Below are 15,476 nucleotides of genomic sequence, written 5' to 3' on the forward strand. Positions count from 1 at the left end.
GAAAATGCCGCCTCTTGATATTTTGGTAGCAGAAAAAGATGGAAATAAGTTATTGCTTATGGCAGAAAATGAATCTGCAAGATGACGGTAAATAAATACCACAAGATTGGCAGTATCCTATCTTGGCTTGTGAGATTTATCCAAGGTTCACTTATTGTTGATCACTTTGAGAAAGGCAAATAAAAAACAGGTAGCAAGGGTGCTCAGTTCATGCATTACCCAGACTTGTCTTCAAAGAGGAAGGCCCATAAGAGAGATGGTCAGAGCTAATACTGTTGCCCTTCCTCATATCGGTAAGCCTTGCCTTATGTGTGTAATGGAAATAAAATGCAGAAGAGCAACAGCAAACTTGAAACAAAGATACATCATCTCTTACTCCATTTTAGTAAACAAATGCATACTTATGAATTTGGCATACCTGTCTATGTTTGAAATATTCTTTCACTCATTTTGCAGACATTTATGGGGTATTTTTTTCATATCAGGCACTGAAATAGTTACCAGAACAGTTTACAGTTCTGGAGGCTGGAAGTCCAAGATTAAGGCGCTGGTGTCTGGTGAGGGCCCACTTCCCAGTTCATAGCCAGCTATCTGTTCGCCGTCCTCACATGGCAGAAGGGGTGAGGGAGCTCTCTGTGGTCTCTTTTATAAGGGCACTAATCCCGTTCATGAGGGCACCATCTTCATGACCTAATCACTCCCTGAAGAACTCACTTCCAAAAACCGTCACATCGGGGATTCATTTTCAACTTATGAATTGGGAGTGGGGGCATGGGGGCAGGTGAGTTGAACATAAACATTCCATCCATAGCAAAGCATATGTGAATTATAAGATACGCACAGGCTGTATTAGGTGACTCAAAGGAGAGAATGAACAGGTCTCCCAGAATGGGGCGTGTCAGAAGAAGGCTGCACAGGGAGGGAGGTGGCTCTTGATCTGGAATTTACCAAACCGAAGAGCAGAGAGGAGGCCACTCCAAGACTGACAAAGGGAGCTAGACAAGGAGGCATGACACTCCCTAGTTTCCTTCCGGAGCTTGAGTTATAATGGGGAGGAGGTGATGGGGCTTCAAATACTATGCCAGGGAGCTGGGCTTGGTTTCTCCTCACTATTAGAGTCTGTCCTTTAAACATTTTTGGACCCTGAGCCAGATATTAGGGACACAGAGATGAGTGAATCCACGTATTCTATCAGCATATATTCCTTGAAAGCCTGTTTGCTTGCATTTGTCCCTAAAAACACAACACAGTTCCATAGGGAAGAGAGACATTTTTAAAAAATGATCACAGAACTGCAAGGTAAGTAGTATAATAGAAATATTAATGCATGCTTTCTTCTTCCCAGGACCTAGAAAATAGTGAGTCATCTGGAACTCTGAACCTTCCAGAATTTTAAATAGAAAACTAATAATTAATAAGGATCACAGTTTTGAGGAAAAGTAATACTTCTGAGGGAGTGATTTCAAGTGATCTGCAGCCAAAGTAGATATTTTAAATTTTCATTGACTCATGGTATCAGTTTAAATAAATGTTATAAGAGTGGTGAGTCTTCAGTTGAATCTCCTGTTCTTCTCTCAGGCCACAGCATGCTCAGTCGGCCTGGCCAACGGGAACAGGTTTCTCAGCTCTCCTGTTCTTGCTTTCAGGTGAGCAAGAATGAACGTCAGGTTATGAAGCCGCTGTACGACAGGTACCGCCTGGTCAAACAGATCCTATCCCGAGCCAGCACCATCCCCATCATTGTGAGTACCCCACGGGCGGTTGTTGACTTCCTGGCTATATTATTAGGGCACTCACTTGCCTTCTCACGAAATAACAGTCTTTCGTAGTTGAACCTGCCATTAATATCAGTGGCCCCTAAACTTGAGGGATGAAAAATTTATCAAAGTCTTCCGAGGTGATGTTTGCCAAAAATGAGCAAGTCTGAAGCTGACAGTTTGTTCCCCTCTTAGGTACACAAGCTTTGGCCGTATGCTTCTGTCTGACACGTGCTGGGTCAGCTTCCCCTTACTTCCCTTAGAGCATCTGGGAAATGGCTGTGCTTCCCCCAGGGGCCCCTCCACACAGAGTGCCTCTCTGGTCTTGGGGGCCTCCAAGACAGAGGTCCGCCCCGCTGGAGTCATACCCAGAGAGAGGTTCTGTAAGGAGCTCAAGAGAGGAAGCTGCTGCTTTTCGGAGATGTAGGAAAGAGCGAGGCAAAGAAAAGGGAGGGCCGCCATCCTTGGACTTTGCTGCTTTTGGCCTCTGAATTGGGATTTTGTCAAGAGTAGGGAGCAGTGACTGGCTCTCAGTTCTGGGAAAAAGCCTTTCGGGCACTGGCCAGCTTGCCCCATCCCTGATGCCAGCCCAGCTGCAGGGGTAGTGGTCATGCCCTGTCCATCTAGTGGGGGACCTCTGCCTTGGTTTCAGCGTGCTCATCTCCTGGGACCCTGGGGGCTTCCTCTGTTGGCCTTTAGACTTTCTAGCCAGCAGACATGGCCTCGCTTTTATGTTGTTGCTGAAATGCCTATTCTTTTTAGCGGCTGCTCTTCTATTCTTGCTTTATATCTTCTTGTTTATTTCTAGGCCCAAGATGTGGTCCTTATATGTCTTTTAACAGTGTATTTGTTCAGACAAACAGAGGAGGGTTCAGGGACCTCAGTCAGGTGTGTTTGGAGAAAGCTACCTTTCTAGAAATTTCCTGCAGAATATATCAGTAAACTAACCAGCAAAAGGATTAAGTTTAAGGAACCCTTTTCCCTCTCCAGTCGGGAGCCTTAGTGGCCTGAAATAGGGTGAATGTGCAGCCTGTCTGTAACCTTTTGTGTCACTTGATGAGCCTGCATTATTGTTAGCTGTTCTGGAAGTTATGGTGACCAGGAGGAAGGAGGGAGGAGGCAGGAGTTTTCCTGTGTGGTTAACATGCTTGCGTGCCATCCTTGCTTCTGTGTGGCCTCTGTGGTTGGGGTGGGTGGGCAGGCTCTGAAGTAAAGCAGCCAGTTGGACAAGAACTTTGGTTTGTTTCTGGTTTTCTGCCATGTAACCTGCCTGTTAACACCTGTCGCAGGGTTCCCCCTCCAGCAAGCGGAGAAGCCCTTTGCTGCAGCCAATTATCGAGGGCGAAACTGCTTCCTTCTTCAAGGAGATAAAGGTGAAGACCTCCAGCTGCTAACCGCCTGCTACACCTGCACCAGTGTCCCCCACGCCCCTCCCGGGACCGAAAGGCGCTGTGATTGCGCCCCCTGGTGACGGCTTCCTGCAACCTCCCCTAAAACTCAGTAGCTGCTTCTAACCAACTTCAAACAGTCCTCTTTATGTTTTAGGCCAGCTGATCTCCTTTGCTTCATTTCATTCCCTCACTGTTTTGTATTGCTGTTTGTTTGCTTTTTACTTTGCTTGTGGGGATCTGTCTTGTTTTACAATGTTTTTCGTTTTGTTTCCCCTCGTTGGAGGAATGGATTTTCTGTACTCTGAAATTTTGTCAAAATAACTCATTGGATAACTTTCTTAAAAAAAAAAAAAAACTCATTTACTGAGTTTATAGAAAACACACAATTAACAGAGGCAATATATGTAGCATGTGATTAAAAAAAAATAATGATTTTATAGACAAAAAACTTACTTTTCTTTGACAGATTTGCGGGTATAGTTTTACCCACTCTCCTCCGTCCTCTTGCTGTCCCCCCTGGCACATTTCATCCTTGGTGATAATTTCATAATCTGTTCTTGATCTGTGAATGTAGGCTTGTGACAAGCAGTTGACTAGAACATACGCTCTAATATTTTCCCCAGCAGTAATCAAGGATTGTATGCAGATAAACCTTGTCGTCAGTGGCTACTTTTTGCTCGAATGGGGGTACCCTCTGTGTCCAGAGAGTTGTAGAGATCTAACTGGCCTGGACTAGAATCAACCTCTCATATTTTTGTTTCTAGACAATTGAACACACTGACTGCCATACACAGGGCTCTAGAGATGAAAAGACAAAGTTTTTTTTTAAAATCAATGATTGTTTTTTAGCAGTTAAGTCAGAAGGGGGAGTAAAACTCCAAGGAGAAGTGAGTTTTATGAGTTTCACTTTTGTCATATTTCTTTGGCAGCCTCAATCCTGGGGTGTCATTTATTTAATGAACTTAGAAATTATTATTTCAAAATGTGGGGGCCTTGTTCGCATGAGAACCACTCCATTTTCTTGCCTGCTTCTTCCACTGTATTTGAGGTAGGGAACCAGAAGCTACAAAGCCATCTCTTCACTTTACTTTGTTCTTTTTTTTTTTTTTTTAACCTCTCAGGGGTCTTAACTACCTCATACCCCTCACTTTAAGGTGTTAGACAATGATTGTGCTCCCTATCCATATTCTTTTCAACAGAACTTGTTTATAAAAAAATTCTGTAAATGTGAAATTTAGGCAAATTTGCTCCATTGTATCTTCAAAATTAGAGCCATTTTCTCACAGTAAGACTTGATGTTAGTGAAATAAGACAAATTTTGTCTAGCTGATCGTTTCACACAAGAATTAAATCACCATAATTGAAAAAATGTGGGTGATTGTGTGTGTGAAAACCAGCATATTTCTCTTAGAAGCTTGAGCTAAACTGTTCCTAGTTAAAAATGTGTTCTTTCACACATCCAAAATATGACACTTAATAATTACCTCATTAAACAAACGGTAGACAAATGAATCAAGCTCTTTTTAAAAGAGGATGTCCTTCCCAATCTTATCCTTAGCTTGGTTTATTTTTTTCACAACTATGTTTTGGCCATGGCTCTTCTGCTGGCCCTCATGATGGTCAAAATTTCAGATAATTTTGCAGTGATTACATTGCTCTTGAAAATAGTGTTGTCCTTTAGTTCATTTTGTCCCAGTTGGCCATGTTTATCAGCATGAATTTGGATTGTATTAATTCTCAGCAGTTCTGATACATTTTAGAATTTGGTTGTTTGTATGTGCAGCGAAGGTTTATCTAAACTGTTTGAAAACTGTCCCTGGTTTTAAATGCTTATGGGAAGACACCAGCTGTGTGTGAAATAGCTAAAAACTAATTAGTTTTTATAACTACCATTTTTTAAATGATCAAAAACAATATGGTAATTATATAATATGTAATTTTAGAATATATACATTTAATAACTGTAAAATGTCATAATTAATGAAAATAATTATTATTGTATGACTTTCTGCTTAGGGGCTTAGTTTTCCCTCCAGAGCAATGTGGACTAAGCATACAGCTTCTTCCTTGAGAGCACTTCCATATTTATAGCCACCTGCCCTGCTCACTCCCACCAACACCCTGTGAACACTCTTCCTCCAGGTTCTTCTTACTCTTGCTCGTGTGATATGGGCTCCAGACCTTCCCACAGTCCTGTGGCTCTGCTCTCTACACACACACACCAGTCTATCTGTATCCCTCTTAAAAACTGATACCCAGAACTGAATAGTATTCTAGTGGTTTAGCAGGGCAGTGGACCAAGGACCAACCCTGACCTTGATCTAGATGACTAAGGCTCCTCAGTTCTCCAAGTCTATGCCTGCGTGACTGTCAGCATGCCATGAGTTCATCTTAGTCTTTCTAGGGCAGGATGTCTCAACCTCAGTACTGTAAACATTTGTCCCAGATAACTCTTGGTTGTGGGGGGGGGGGGGGTCTGGCCTCCTCCACCCCAGTCTAACAACCAAAAATGCCTCCAGACTTTGCCAAAAGTCCCATAGGGGGCAAACCTGCTCCCAGTTGAAAGCCATGGCCTGTGGCCCCATCTCAGTGTTGATTTTTGTAACGCCCAGCTTCCTTTTCCAAGGATTACTTAGTGTCCATACATCCAGATTTTTTATTTTGTAGTCTGATTATAGGACCTTAAAGTTTTCCAGTTTCGTAGTTTTCATTCTATCCCAGACTTATGAAATAGATTGCATCTAGGTTTTATATTCTAACACACTTACCCACTGTGTCATCTACACATTTAGTGACTATCTTTGGTGCCGTATCCAAGTGGTTGATAAATACTGAAAAGGGTGGGTCAGGTAAAGCCTCCTGGCTCTAGGCTTCCCTGCAGATTCACATCAACATTGCAGCGGCTCTGCATAAATGTTCACAGGCAGCTTTCCTTTCACAATCATTGTCCCTCATTCTTTACTGAAATCCAAATATCCTGCCAATCCTATCAAAGAAGGAAAAATGGCTAGCTTTCCTGATTTGCATTCAAGAAACCGGTGTTAGTCACTGTTGATCACTGATTCTTTTTCAGTTGCTCATATGTTATCTAGATGTTGATGCCTTCTAGAATCTACTCAGTATCCACAGCAACCTGGTGGTCTTCTAATCTGAAGATCCATTTTGCTGTTTCTTTTTCCCTGTGTTTTCCACAGCTTACTGAGAATGGTTTTGTGTAGCTTTGTCTCCGGAAACATTGATTCTCTTTTCTGTGCAGGATGTAGTTTCCCTTTGTTGAGCTCTCTCAAGACCTTGGGATCTGATTGGTAAAGCTTGGACCCCTGACTTCATTTCTTATCTGACTCGGGCAATGTAGGAGACCAGGGTTCGATCCCTGGGTTGTGAAGTTCCTCTGGAGAAGGGACTGTCAGTCCACTCTAGTATTTGTGCCTGGAGAATCCCATGGACAGAGAAGCCTGGCAGGCTATAGTCTGTAGGGTCGCAAAGAGTCAGACACGACTGAGCAACTAACACAGATAACACACACACACACACACACACATAACACACGCACACTATACTCTTAATAGAAATTTGTATTTCTCTTTTAAAGCTGAATTACTGAAACAACAGGCATTTATTGAACGCCTTATACAGGCAGACATTGGCCGAGTTCGGGGACAGAAGTGAACGATGCCAGATCCCACCTGGTTTCCCTCTCCTGCCAGGGAAGGGAGGGGAAAGAGGCTAGCACTGTCCATGTGGCAGGTGTACCTGGCCAGGTACCCTACATGATTATCTCAATTGTTAGAAAAACAATGTAAGTGGGACCTGCCACTTCCTTACAAAAAAAGAGAAACTTTTCAGCTATTAATGGAAAAGCCACTTTTACCCTGTAAATTTTAAAACGACTTTAATTTTTAGAAACTAGTAATGAAGCTTTTACTTCCATGGATCAAGAAAAGAGACTGAAGATCCGAAGTGACAGCAGAAAGAATCTAGGAAGGCCGCCTAGTTTTTGCCAACTTTACCTTCATGTCTTCATAACAGTAGTTTCACTGTAGCTGTGTAACAGTCCTTTTCTTTTGCCTGTTTGTTTATTCATTCACGTGATTTCAGAGGCACCACCGTAAACACACCAAACTCTGTGATAAGAGAATCACCACGCACAGTTTGAATCGTGTACTTTGCCATGAGCAGTGGCTCCCCCTGACAGCCATTGGCTGCATGGGCCTTAAGCCCCTCAGTTTACCTAACAACTGATGTTAGGATCCTGTTGTTCATGTAGCTGAATGCCTAACCAATTTCTTTAATTTCTTAAGATATTCTTTTCTGGTCTGACTGTACATTTTGACAGTGAATTATTTCCTTTAAGAGCTTTCTTTCAGACGCTGACATCATTTCTTAGACTCACGTAGCTTTAAATTGACACCAACATATTGTCATTTGACCTCATTATTTTTCTAACCACATTTTTATCAAGGTAGAGGATATCACATTTTTCTTAAGAGTCTTGGATGCTGAAAAATACAGCTGTGGCCCTTAGAAATTCTTTGAAAAAGAAATGTTTCATGAGCCCAGTAATGGAAAGGTAAATGTTTTGATCTTCTCAAAAGTTTCCTAAAATTTTGTTTATCAAGCAACCACAAATATTTCATAACCTCACCTTTTATATAGAAAGGATGTATTGTTGAATTTCTGAAATTCTTCCTAGCTTAATAAAAATAATTGAGGCACATAAGTAGTGAAATCTTTGAAGCACTGATTTCTGCTGGTGAAGTTCAGTATGTATTGTCACAATGCTGAGAATTTTTAGATTCGTTTGCTTCATTTGATTTTGGGTATAAATTCTGATGGTTTTTTTCCTTCCTACCCTCGGTCTTAACAATTAACAACTGTTAATTGTACTGTTTACTAATTTTTTATAGTTTTTTTTCCCCCATTGAGTAGCTGTGTTTAGTGTTTGTCTTAATTTCTGTGTACATATAGATATTCAATAGCATATCCATCATGTGCATATGTGCTGCTAAACATAGATATGTAGAAGAAACTGTATGGGGTCTGGATAATCAAATGACTATGAAATGATACTAGTAATGAAAGAGGGCCTGAAAAAGTCACCAGATTTTTATTAGGGTTGCTGTGTATCTCCAGGAAGAAGAGGAGGGTTCAGAAGACGATAACTACACGAAGCCAGACTTCATGGTCACCCTGAAAACCGATTTCAGCGCACGTTGCTTTCTGGACCAATTTGAAGATGACACTGATGGTTTCATTTCCCCAATGGATGATAAAATACCATCAAAATGCAGCCAGGACACCGGACTTTCAAATCTCCATGCTGCTTCAATGTATGTGGTTTTGGTGGTGTTATTAGAATGTTATGATGAAAATAATTTTCTGAAATACTATTTTACCCTTTGTACTTAACGGCAAAACATAAATGACTTGCCTAGGGTGTATCTCTATGGATGAAACAGAGTTTGTTTGTTTATTTAACTCCTGGCTCAGTGTTTTTAGAAGCTTCATCCCATGTTATCTGGGGGAGCATCTGAGATCTTGCTTAAACAAGGGGAAGGTCTCTTGTAAGGGACCTGTTTCTGTGTGTCACAGCTCGCCATTTAATACACACCGAGTACAGATGGCATTCTTTCTTTCAAAGCAAAACATAACAGAGTGCCCTGGGATTTCATAAGCCTGAAGAATTTGTATGTAGCAGAAGCTTTGGCATCCATTTCTGTGACCCATAGCTCCCTCAACAGCTCCTGCATCTATGCGCTTTTCCCATTCTCTACCACCCCCATCTAGTTGCGCAATCACTATAACAGTTCAGATTTAACTCAATTTTCTTGAAATGTTTCTGCCCCTCTTAGACCAGAACTCTTGGAACACCTTCAGGAAATGAGAGAAGAAAAGAAAAGGATTCGAAAGAAACTTCGTGATTTTGAAGACAATTTTTTCAGGCAAAATGGAAGGTCAGTGCGTGTGTCTTTCTACCCCTCCTCCTCCTCACGTGCAGCCCTCTTTTTCCTCCGTCACGTCTGTGCAAAGCCTCCCACCTGGGAACCACCCTCCCTGCTTCCTATAACCTGGGCCTTGGCTGTGTGCCCAGGGCTCCTTCAAGGTTTACTGTGAGATGGTGAGGTGTGTGTGGTCCTTCAGGAGGAAACGCTCCTTGGCTAATATCCAAGACTGATACAGATTCAGCTGACATCTCTAAAACTAACCTGTCACATCAAATTCTAATCTAAGAGGAGCAGCCTAAAGCTAAGTTTCTAGTGGACAGCACTGGTTTTGATTTCTGCTTTTGTTTTTTTAACCTTAATAAACTTGAAGGAGGAATAAGGAAAAGGGGAACTCTAGATCTTGCTGTTTTTTAAGCTCATTTTAAAAGCCAAGTTGTCAAGTCATGAGAAATACACCAGGAAGAGGCCTGACTGATAGGGTACCAGTGAGTTTTAAGACGTAATGTTATCGTCATCATAGAGCCTTATGCTGCGGGATAGTCTTCTGTGTTTGCAAAAGTGACCGCACACAGAATGTGTTACTCGGGTCACAGCAGAAGACAGGGTAGAACAGAGAATAGGTTTCCTTCTCTTACACTGCAGCTGAGTTTATCATTTTAAAATGTTTTATCGTAATCCAAATTGTTTAAACAGTATAAATACAGTTTCTCTTTAAGTCCCCTTTCCTAATTCTCAAAAGAATTGGAAAATAAAAATACCATAAAAATTAATTTTAACATTTAAAATTTACTATATTTCTGTTGATTTCAATTATTGTGTAAATTTATTTTAGGATTTCTGACTTGGATCTGTCCTATAACGACTTTTCAATGAATTTTTATACCTAAATATCTGCTTTTCTTTTTCCGTGAATTGTCGGATATTTTTAAAAACGTAGATAAAATAAATAACATTCAAAATATGCATGCATGCATGCATGCCATATTGCTCAGTCATTTTTTGCAATTTCACTCTTTGCAACTCCTCTCTGTCCATGGAATTCCCCAGTCAAGAACACTGGAGTGGGTTGCCATTTTCTTCTCCAGGGGATCGTCCCGACCCAGGGATCAAACCTATGTCTCCTGTGTCTCCTGCACTGCAGGCAAATTCTTTACCCACTGAGCCACTGGGGAAGTCCCCAAATAATATTCTAACACCAAAGACAAACCAAAGGATTAACATTTTGACTTGTTTGATTCCAGTCTTCTTTCCAAGCGTATTTTTGGTTTGTCTGTTTTATTTTTTTCCATCTATTTATAATCGTATTATGCACAGACATCCTAGAATTATGTAACTTGCGCATGTTTTAAGAAAATTGAATTGATGGGAATCAATAACTATCATACAAGTTTAGAACCGTCAGGGACTTCAGATTTCAGGGTGTGATTCATATCTGACACGAATGAAGCCTCTCAAAGGGCATGTCTGGGGTTGAGGTCACACACCCCCTTTCCCTTCCCTGCCCTCTTCTGGGAGTCATCCAGGATCCTTCCTTGAGCAGGCAGAACAGGAATAAAATCAGTTCACTGAGCAAAATTAATGAACCCCAAGCTATCCCGTTTCCCATTTTTGCTCTTGAATAAGAAGGAAAGGAAGCCTGGTGTTTGAATGTTTGACGTGTACATTTCCAAGTGAGATGAGGAGCAGGGCAGCACCACACAGTGGCTGAGGATGTGGGGAAGAGCAGCACTTCTTCAGGTCCTCCTGCGGGTTGTGTTAATATTAGATCACAGATGCTCACCCTGTAATCAGCTCTCAATTATAGTCCTTGTGCATATAAAAGTATACATATAAAATTACTCAGTAAATGTTAAAGGCTTATTAGTATTCTCTGATCCAATTGCTGAATTCCAAGACTGATTTTTATAATAAGTAGGAGTATTAACTATTTTTTTGAGTATACCAATTACTAATTAGAAATTGAATGGTTCATTAGGTGAAGTATATAAAAATGAGAAAGCATTAAGTATAAATAAAGGCTTTCAGTATATGGAGACTCTTAGTGTGAATTTACATGTAGCCATAACAGAGAGAGTTTCTACGTTTCTTAGACCATCCTGTCTTTCTTCAAGATGCCAGAGTAACTCTGAAACTCAGTTGCATGGTGCCATGTGGGGACACTGTCTTTCACTGCTTGTCTAAATACAGCTCCAGTCTTGACACCAGTGATGCTTGGCAACGCTGATTCTGTGGGGCGATAAACTGCAAATTTCCACATGATGATAATTCACCCGATAAACAGTATCCTCTAGGAAAGACACCGCCTGATCATTAGCCCCTTTTCTCTTTGTTTCCATTAGAAATGTCCAGAAGGAAGACCGCACTCCAATGGCCGAAGAATACACCGAGTATAAGCACATTAAGGCAAAACTGAGGCTCTTGGAGGTGCTCATCAGCAAGAGAGACACTGATTCCAAGTCCATGTGAGGAGTCAGCCCCATCCGAGCAAGGGGGTGGGGGGAACGCAAGGGGAATGTCCCCCCTCCCCCCGCCTCTCCTGGTAAATAGCAGCTGGGCAGAAACTGGAAGGCAGCCTTGGAGCTGGACCTGCGCCCTCCTGCCTGCAGGCCCTGGGGGTCAGCCCGTTTCCATTGCCTGCTTGGAAACCATCTAGGTGGAAGGAGGCCACCTACCCCCACGCCAAAATTTTGCAAGGGAAAATCAAGATCTCTGCACACCCGTGTGCACAGAGACACACACATACACTGCAGTGGAAGCTTGCTGACACTGGCAGCGATGAATCACTACATGAAGACGCACTCATCTACAGAGGATGTACACTGTTCTTCCTTGGATAACTGAGAAACAGCATTCTCTCTCTAACTGTGACAATAACAAGCTCAGGACTTCCCCTGGAGAGCAAACTTGCCGTGCACATCTGTGTTCTCTGTGGATCCCATCCAGTGGGAGCCTGCATCAGAGCCCTGTTTGCTGCCTCGGCCATTCTTGTGACCTTCCCACGGAGCCACGCCTCTCCCCACTTGTGTGAATTGCTTCTCCTTCAGCTCTCGGGTAGATGGAAGCTGCACCTGCCTGGGATAGCAGTGCAGTCCTCTATCTGATGTTGTATTTCTTCGAGACATCCTCAGATGATAGAGAACTGCTCCCTGACTGGGGCTGGACCATCAGCAGAGGACAGATGGGATAGAGAAGTAGCTAATATCCGTGCTGATTTTTCAGTTAGGCAGCAGTGAAGAGAATTCTTTCCTGAACGTTGACTACACTTATCAGCTTCAGAATTTATCATCAAACACTTAAGCAGGAGGAAGGCCAACAGTCTGTTTGGTTTGGTTTTGGCTCTAGCTAGACAAAAGGGTCTTGCTTGATTCCTAGCTTAAGTGTAGGGAATCATGAGAGAGAAAGAGCCTGTATTTTAAGCCTTCTGTGTACTTACCAGAGTTTAATTTTTTTTTTTAAGTAAACCTGCACTAAAAATCTTTTCTAACTGAAGGATAAGTGTAGCCCTCAGAGCACAGCCCAAGGCAGAACCTAAATCACACGTTTTCAAGATCCTGTATAAAGAGAAAATAATGGTGTGTGGCCAGTTACAATGATAGTTTCTTCAAAGACGGTGTCATAGAGCTATCTGTATTAGACATTTTGGAGGGACCAGGGAATTTAAGACACCAAATCATCCATCACCTCAGTGTGCTGATGTTATCTGGTGATTGGTTAGTACTTTTTGACCTTCTGTGTCTGCACTAAGGAAAATGAGTTCTGCCTGTATATCCTAGCCCACCTGTGTGCTCTGGGAGGTTGAGCAGCAGTATCTGCCCACCAGCCACTGGTTGCCAAGAGAAGGTGTTTGAGCAGGCTCTGCCTTTTGAAGATTATGGTGCAGGGTGAACAAGACAGCAGAGGGTACCATTTTGTTTTCTTTAATAAGAAGAACAATGGAGAAAAGTCTTCCTGATCAGTTGTCACTTTCCAAGGTGGGTTCTTGAGAAACTGGTCAGATTAGGTTTGTAGCAGCATTTTCCATTTGAGGTAGTGGCTCTCTGTTGGTTAAAAATTGTTCAAGTTAGGAGTAGGGGGAAAATAGCTTTAAGTTTGCTCTTTAATCATCTAGAAGCACGAGCTGTATGTTGAAAGCACCCTGGTTTAATCCACACACTTAAAGACGGTACATAATCCTACAATATAGTTAGTTTGGTATTCTCTGCTCTACTGTTTACATTGCAGATTGCTATAATTTCAAGGAGTTATATTATAAATGAAATGATGCACTTTAGGATGTTTTCTATTTTTGAAATCTGAACATGAATCATTCACATGACCAAAAATTGTATTTTTTAAAAGAAATACATGTCTAGTTTGTCCTTTTTAAGTAATTACTCTCTCAAATAAGCTATAATATAAATCACATCATTACCAGTTAACTTTCAAAGCACATCTGTCTAAGTATTGTTTTGAAAATACTAATATGCTACAAAACTTTCAAAGAGAAAAGGCTATCTAAATGAGAAGTTACTAAATGTTTTGCAATCTGTTGTTTCTGCCAAAGGTAAATTAAGTAAAAGATTTATTCAGGAATCCCCTTTGAAATTTGTATGATTGAATAAAAGTAGACACCAAGTTAAAGTAAAATAAATTGTGTATGCAATGTCGTCTTTTCCTTTGTAGTTTATAATACACTTCCTAGAATGGTGCCCAAATTACGGGAGGGGAGTCCTGTTTTTACTAGATTCTATCTGGACACGTTAGTCAGTAGGTTCTGGCTCTGCCAGAAATGCTGGGGCAAATTTGTTTCCACAGCAACCGTTTCTGCAGCCTGGAGTCTCAAGGCCCTACAGGCAGTGTCTTAATTGGCTTCATACAGAGTACACTGGACTGTAGTTTCCCCTTTGCTCTCTCGGGAATGCATATGTGTATTTATTAACACATGCCAACAAAATAAATGTCAAGGGTTATTTAATAACAATGATAAGTAAAAATAAAGTGTGAATAAACTTGATAGTACGATTGTAAGAATTAGAGATAGCAGAGACTTATAATTTTCCAAGCAGTTGCTTTTATTGTGTTTTGGTCTGGCGTAAACCTTGAGACAGATGTTTACGTGGGCTATGGTATCATTACTGCATTTCATCTTTGAAGCATTGAGGTTGATCTTACTTTTTAGACAGGTATGTGCAAGGTTTAGGATAATGGCCTGCTATGAAGTGTTTCACAACCGGCAGAATTTGTCTCGTGCCAGTACAAGAAAGTCTGCACCATCTCACTAATCTCTGATTCAGGTCACATTTCCCTGAAAGACCAAATCACATTTCAAACTGGAGAATTTTTTTTTTTTTTAACTTGTTAGCTGTAATTCATTATGAGCTAGTAATTAGATTTCTTTGCTTTGGTTGCCCGTTTGAAGTCCAGTAATTATTATTCCGTGACAAGGCAGGGATGAGCAGTGCCTCTGTTTGTAACATCAGTGTGATCTGTGTTTTGTCTCGTCCTGACGCAACGCTTGCGTGTGGCAGAAGAGCCTGAGGCAGGGTGTGCCTGCTCCCAGGCGTGGCATTTCTAGCCCAGGACAAACGCTTCAGGGCTGTGCTTCTGCCATAAACACGGGCTGTGGCCAGCCACCTTGGAGCCCCCTGAGGGCTGGGCATCTATTAACGTGGTTGAGCTTAGAATTCCTCTTAAGGTGACGATTAAGGTCTATTATCAGAATCGAACGGCAGCAGTAGTGCCAATTAAGTTTGTTCTTTCAGGAGCTGCCTAGTTTTCAGTAGACATAATTGGACCCTCTTTCCTGAACTGATCATAGGTTTACAAGGAAGATAAAAATTTAAAGTTTGTTGATTAATTTTTTAAGAGCTCTTAACCTGATTATGAAGATACCATCTCTCCTAAGGGTATATTTTTTAAGCATTTACACTTTATTACCTTTGGTGGTATATTTATAGCTGAATGCCATAAACGCTTAACTGCTTTGTGAAACTCTGATTGTAGTCTAAATTGGCTTTGATCTCAAGACAAGTATTCATGACATATTGCTTCCCGAGAATTTTTCTTCTGAGGAGAAGAGAGGTGGTTTCTGCACCAAGACTAACACCTCTGTGATATTCTTTCATAGTATCCATTTGGTTAAACCAATAGGGTGGGACAAAAGAAACCCATGGGTTTAGCAGAAGCCAGAATGTGCTTTCTTTTCCTTTGATTAATTCCTTTCCTTTATATTTTTTTCCCCACATGATCCTCAAAATCTACTGAAGAGTACCTTTTGTCAAAACATAGGCTAAACATATTTTCAAATCTGTAGGTACTGAACTTGTGCATGCTGGCACTTCTTCACAGGGTGGCTGGGTCGGCAAGCCCCAAAGATGGCTGTTCTACATGTCAGCCACTGCGCT

The 15,476-nt window shown here is 41.5% G+C and overlaps 1 protein-coding gene across 14 annotated transcripts in view; it reads left to right on the plus strand.

Moving 5' to 3' along the window:
• Window positions 1-13,723, plus strand: part of FAM13A (family with sequence similarity 13 member A) — a 337,328-nt gene extending 323,605 nt beyond the window's left edge. For all 14 annotated transcript variants that reach the window (XM_069593719.1, XM_069593720.1, XM_069593713.1 and 11 more), the window contains 5 exons: window positions 1,647-1,742; window positions 3,047-3,130; window positions 8,282-8,478; window positions 9,001-9,102; window positions 11,433-13,723. In XM_069593719.1, coding sequence (XP_069449820.1) covers window positions 1,647-1,742; window positions 3,047-3,130; window positions 8,282-8,478; window positions 9,001-9,102; window positions 11,433-11,559 — 606 coding nt within the window. In that variant the 3' untranslated portion in view covers window positions 11,560-13,723. The remainder of the gene's footprint in view (window positions 1-1,646; window positions 1,743-3,046; window positions 3,131-8,281; window positions 8,479-9,000; window positions 9,103-11,432) is intronic.
• Window positions 13,724-15,476: the final 1,753 nt, after the last annotated feature.

The sequence above is a fragment of the Ovis canadensis genome, chromosome 6, assembly GCF_042477335.2.
Source record: "Ovis canadensis isolate MfBH-ARS-UI-01 breed Bighorn chromosome 6, ARS-UI_OviCan_v2, whole genome shotgun sequence".
Taxonomy (NCBI): domain Eukaryota; kingdom Metazoa; phylum Chordata; class Mammalia; order Artiodactyla; family Bovidae; genus Ovis; species Ovis canadensis.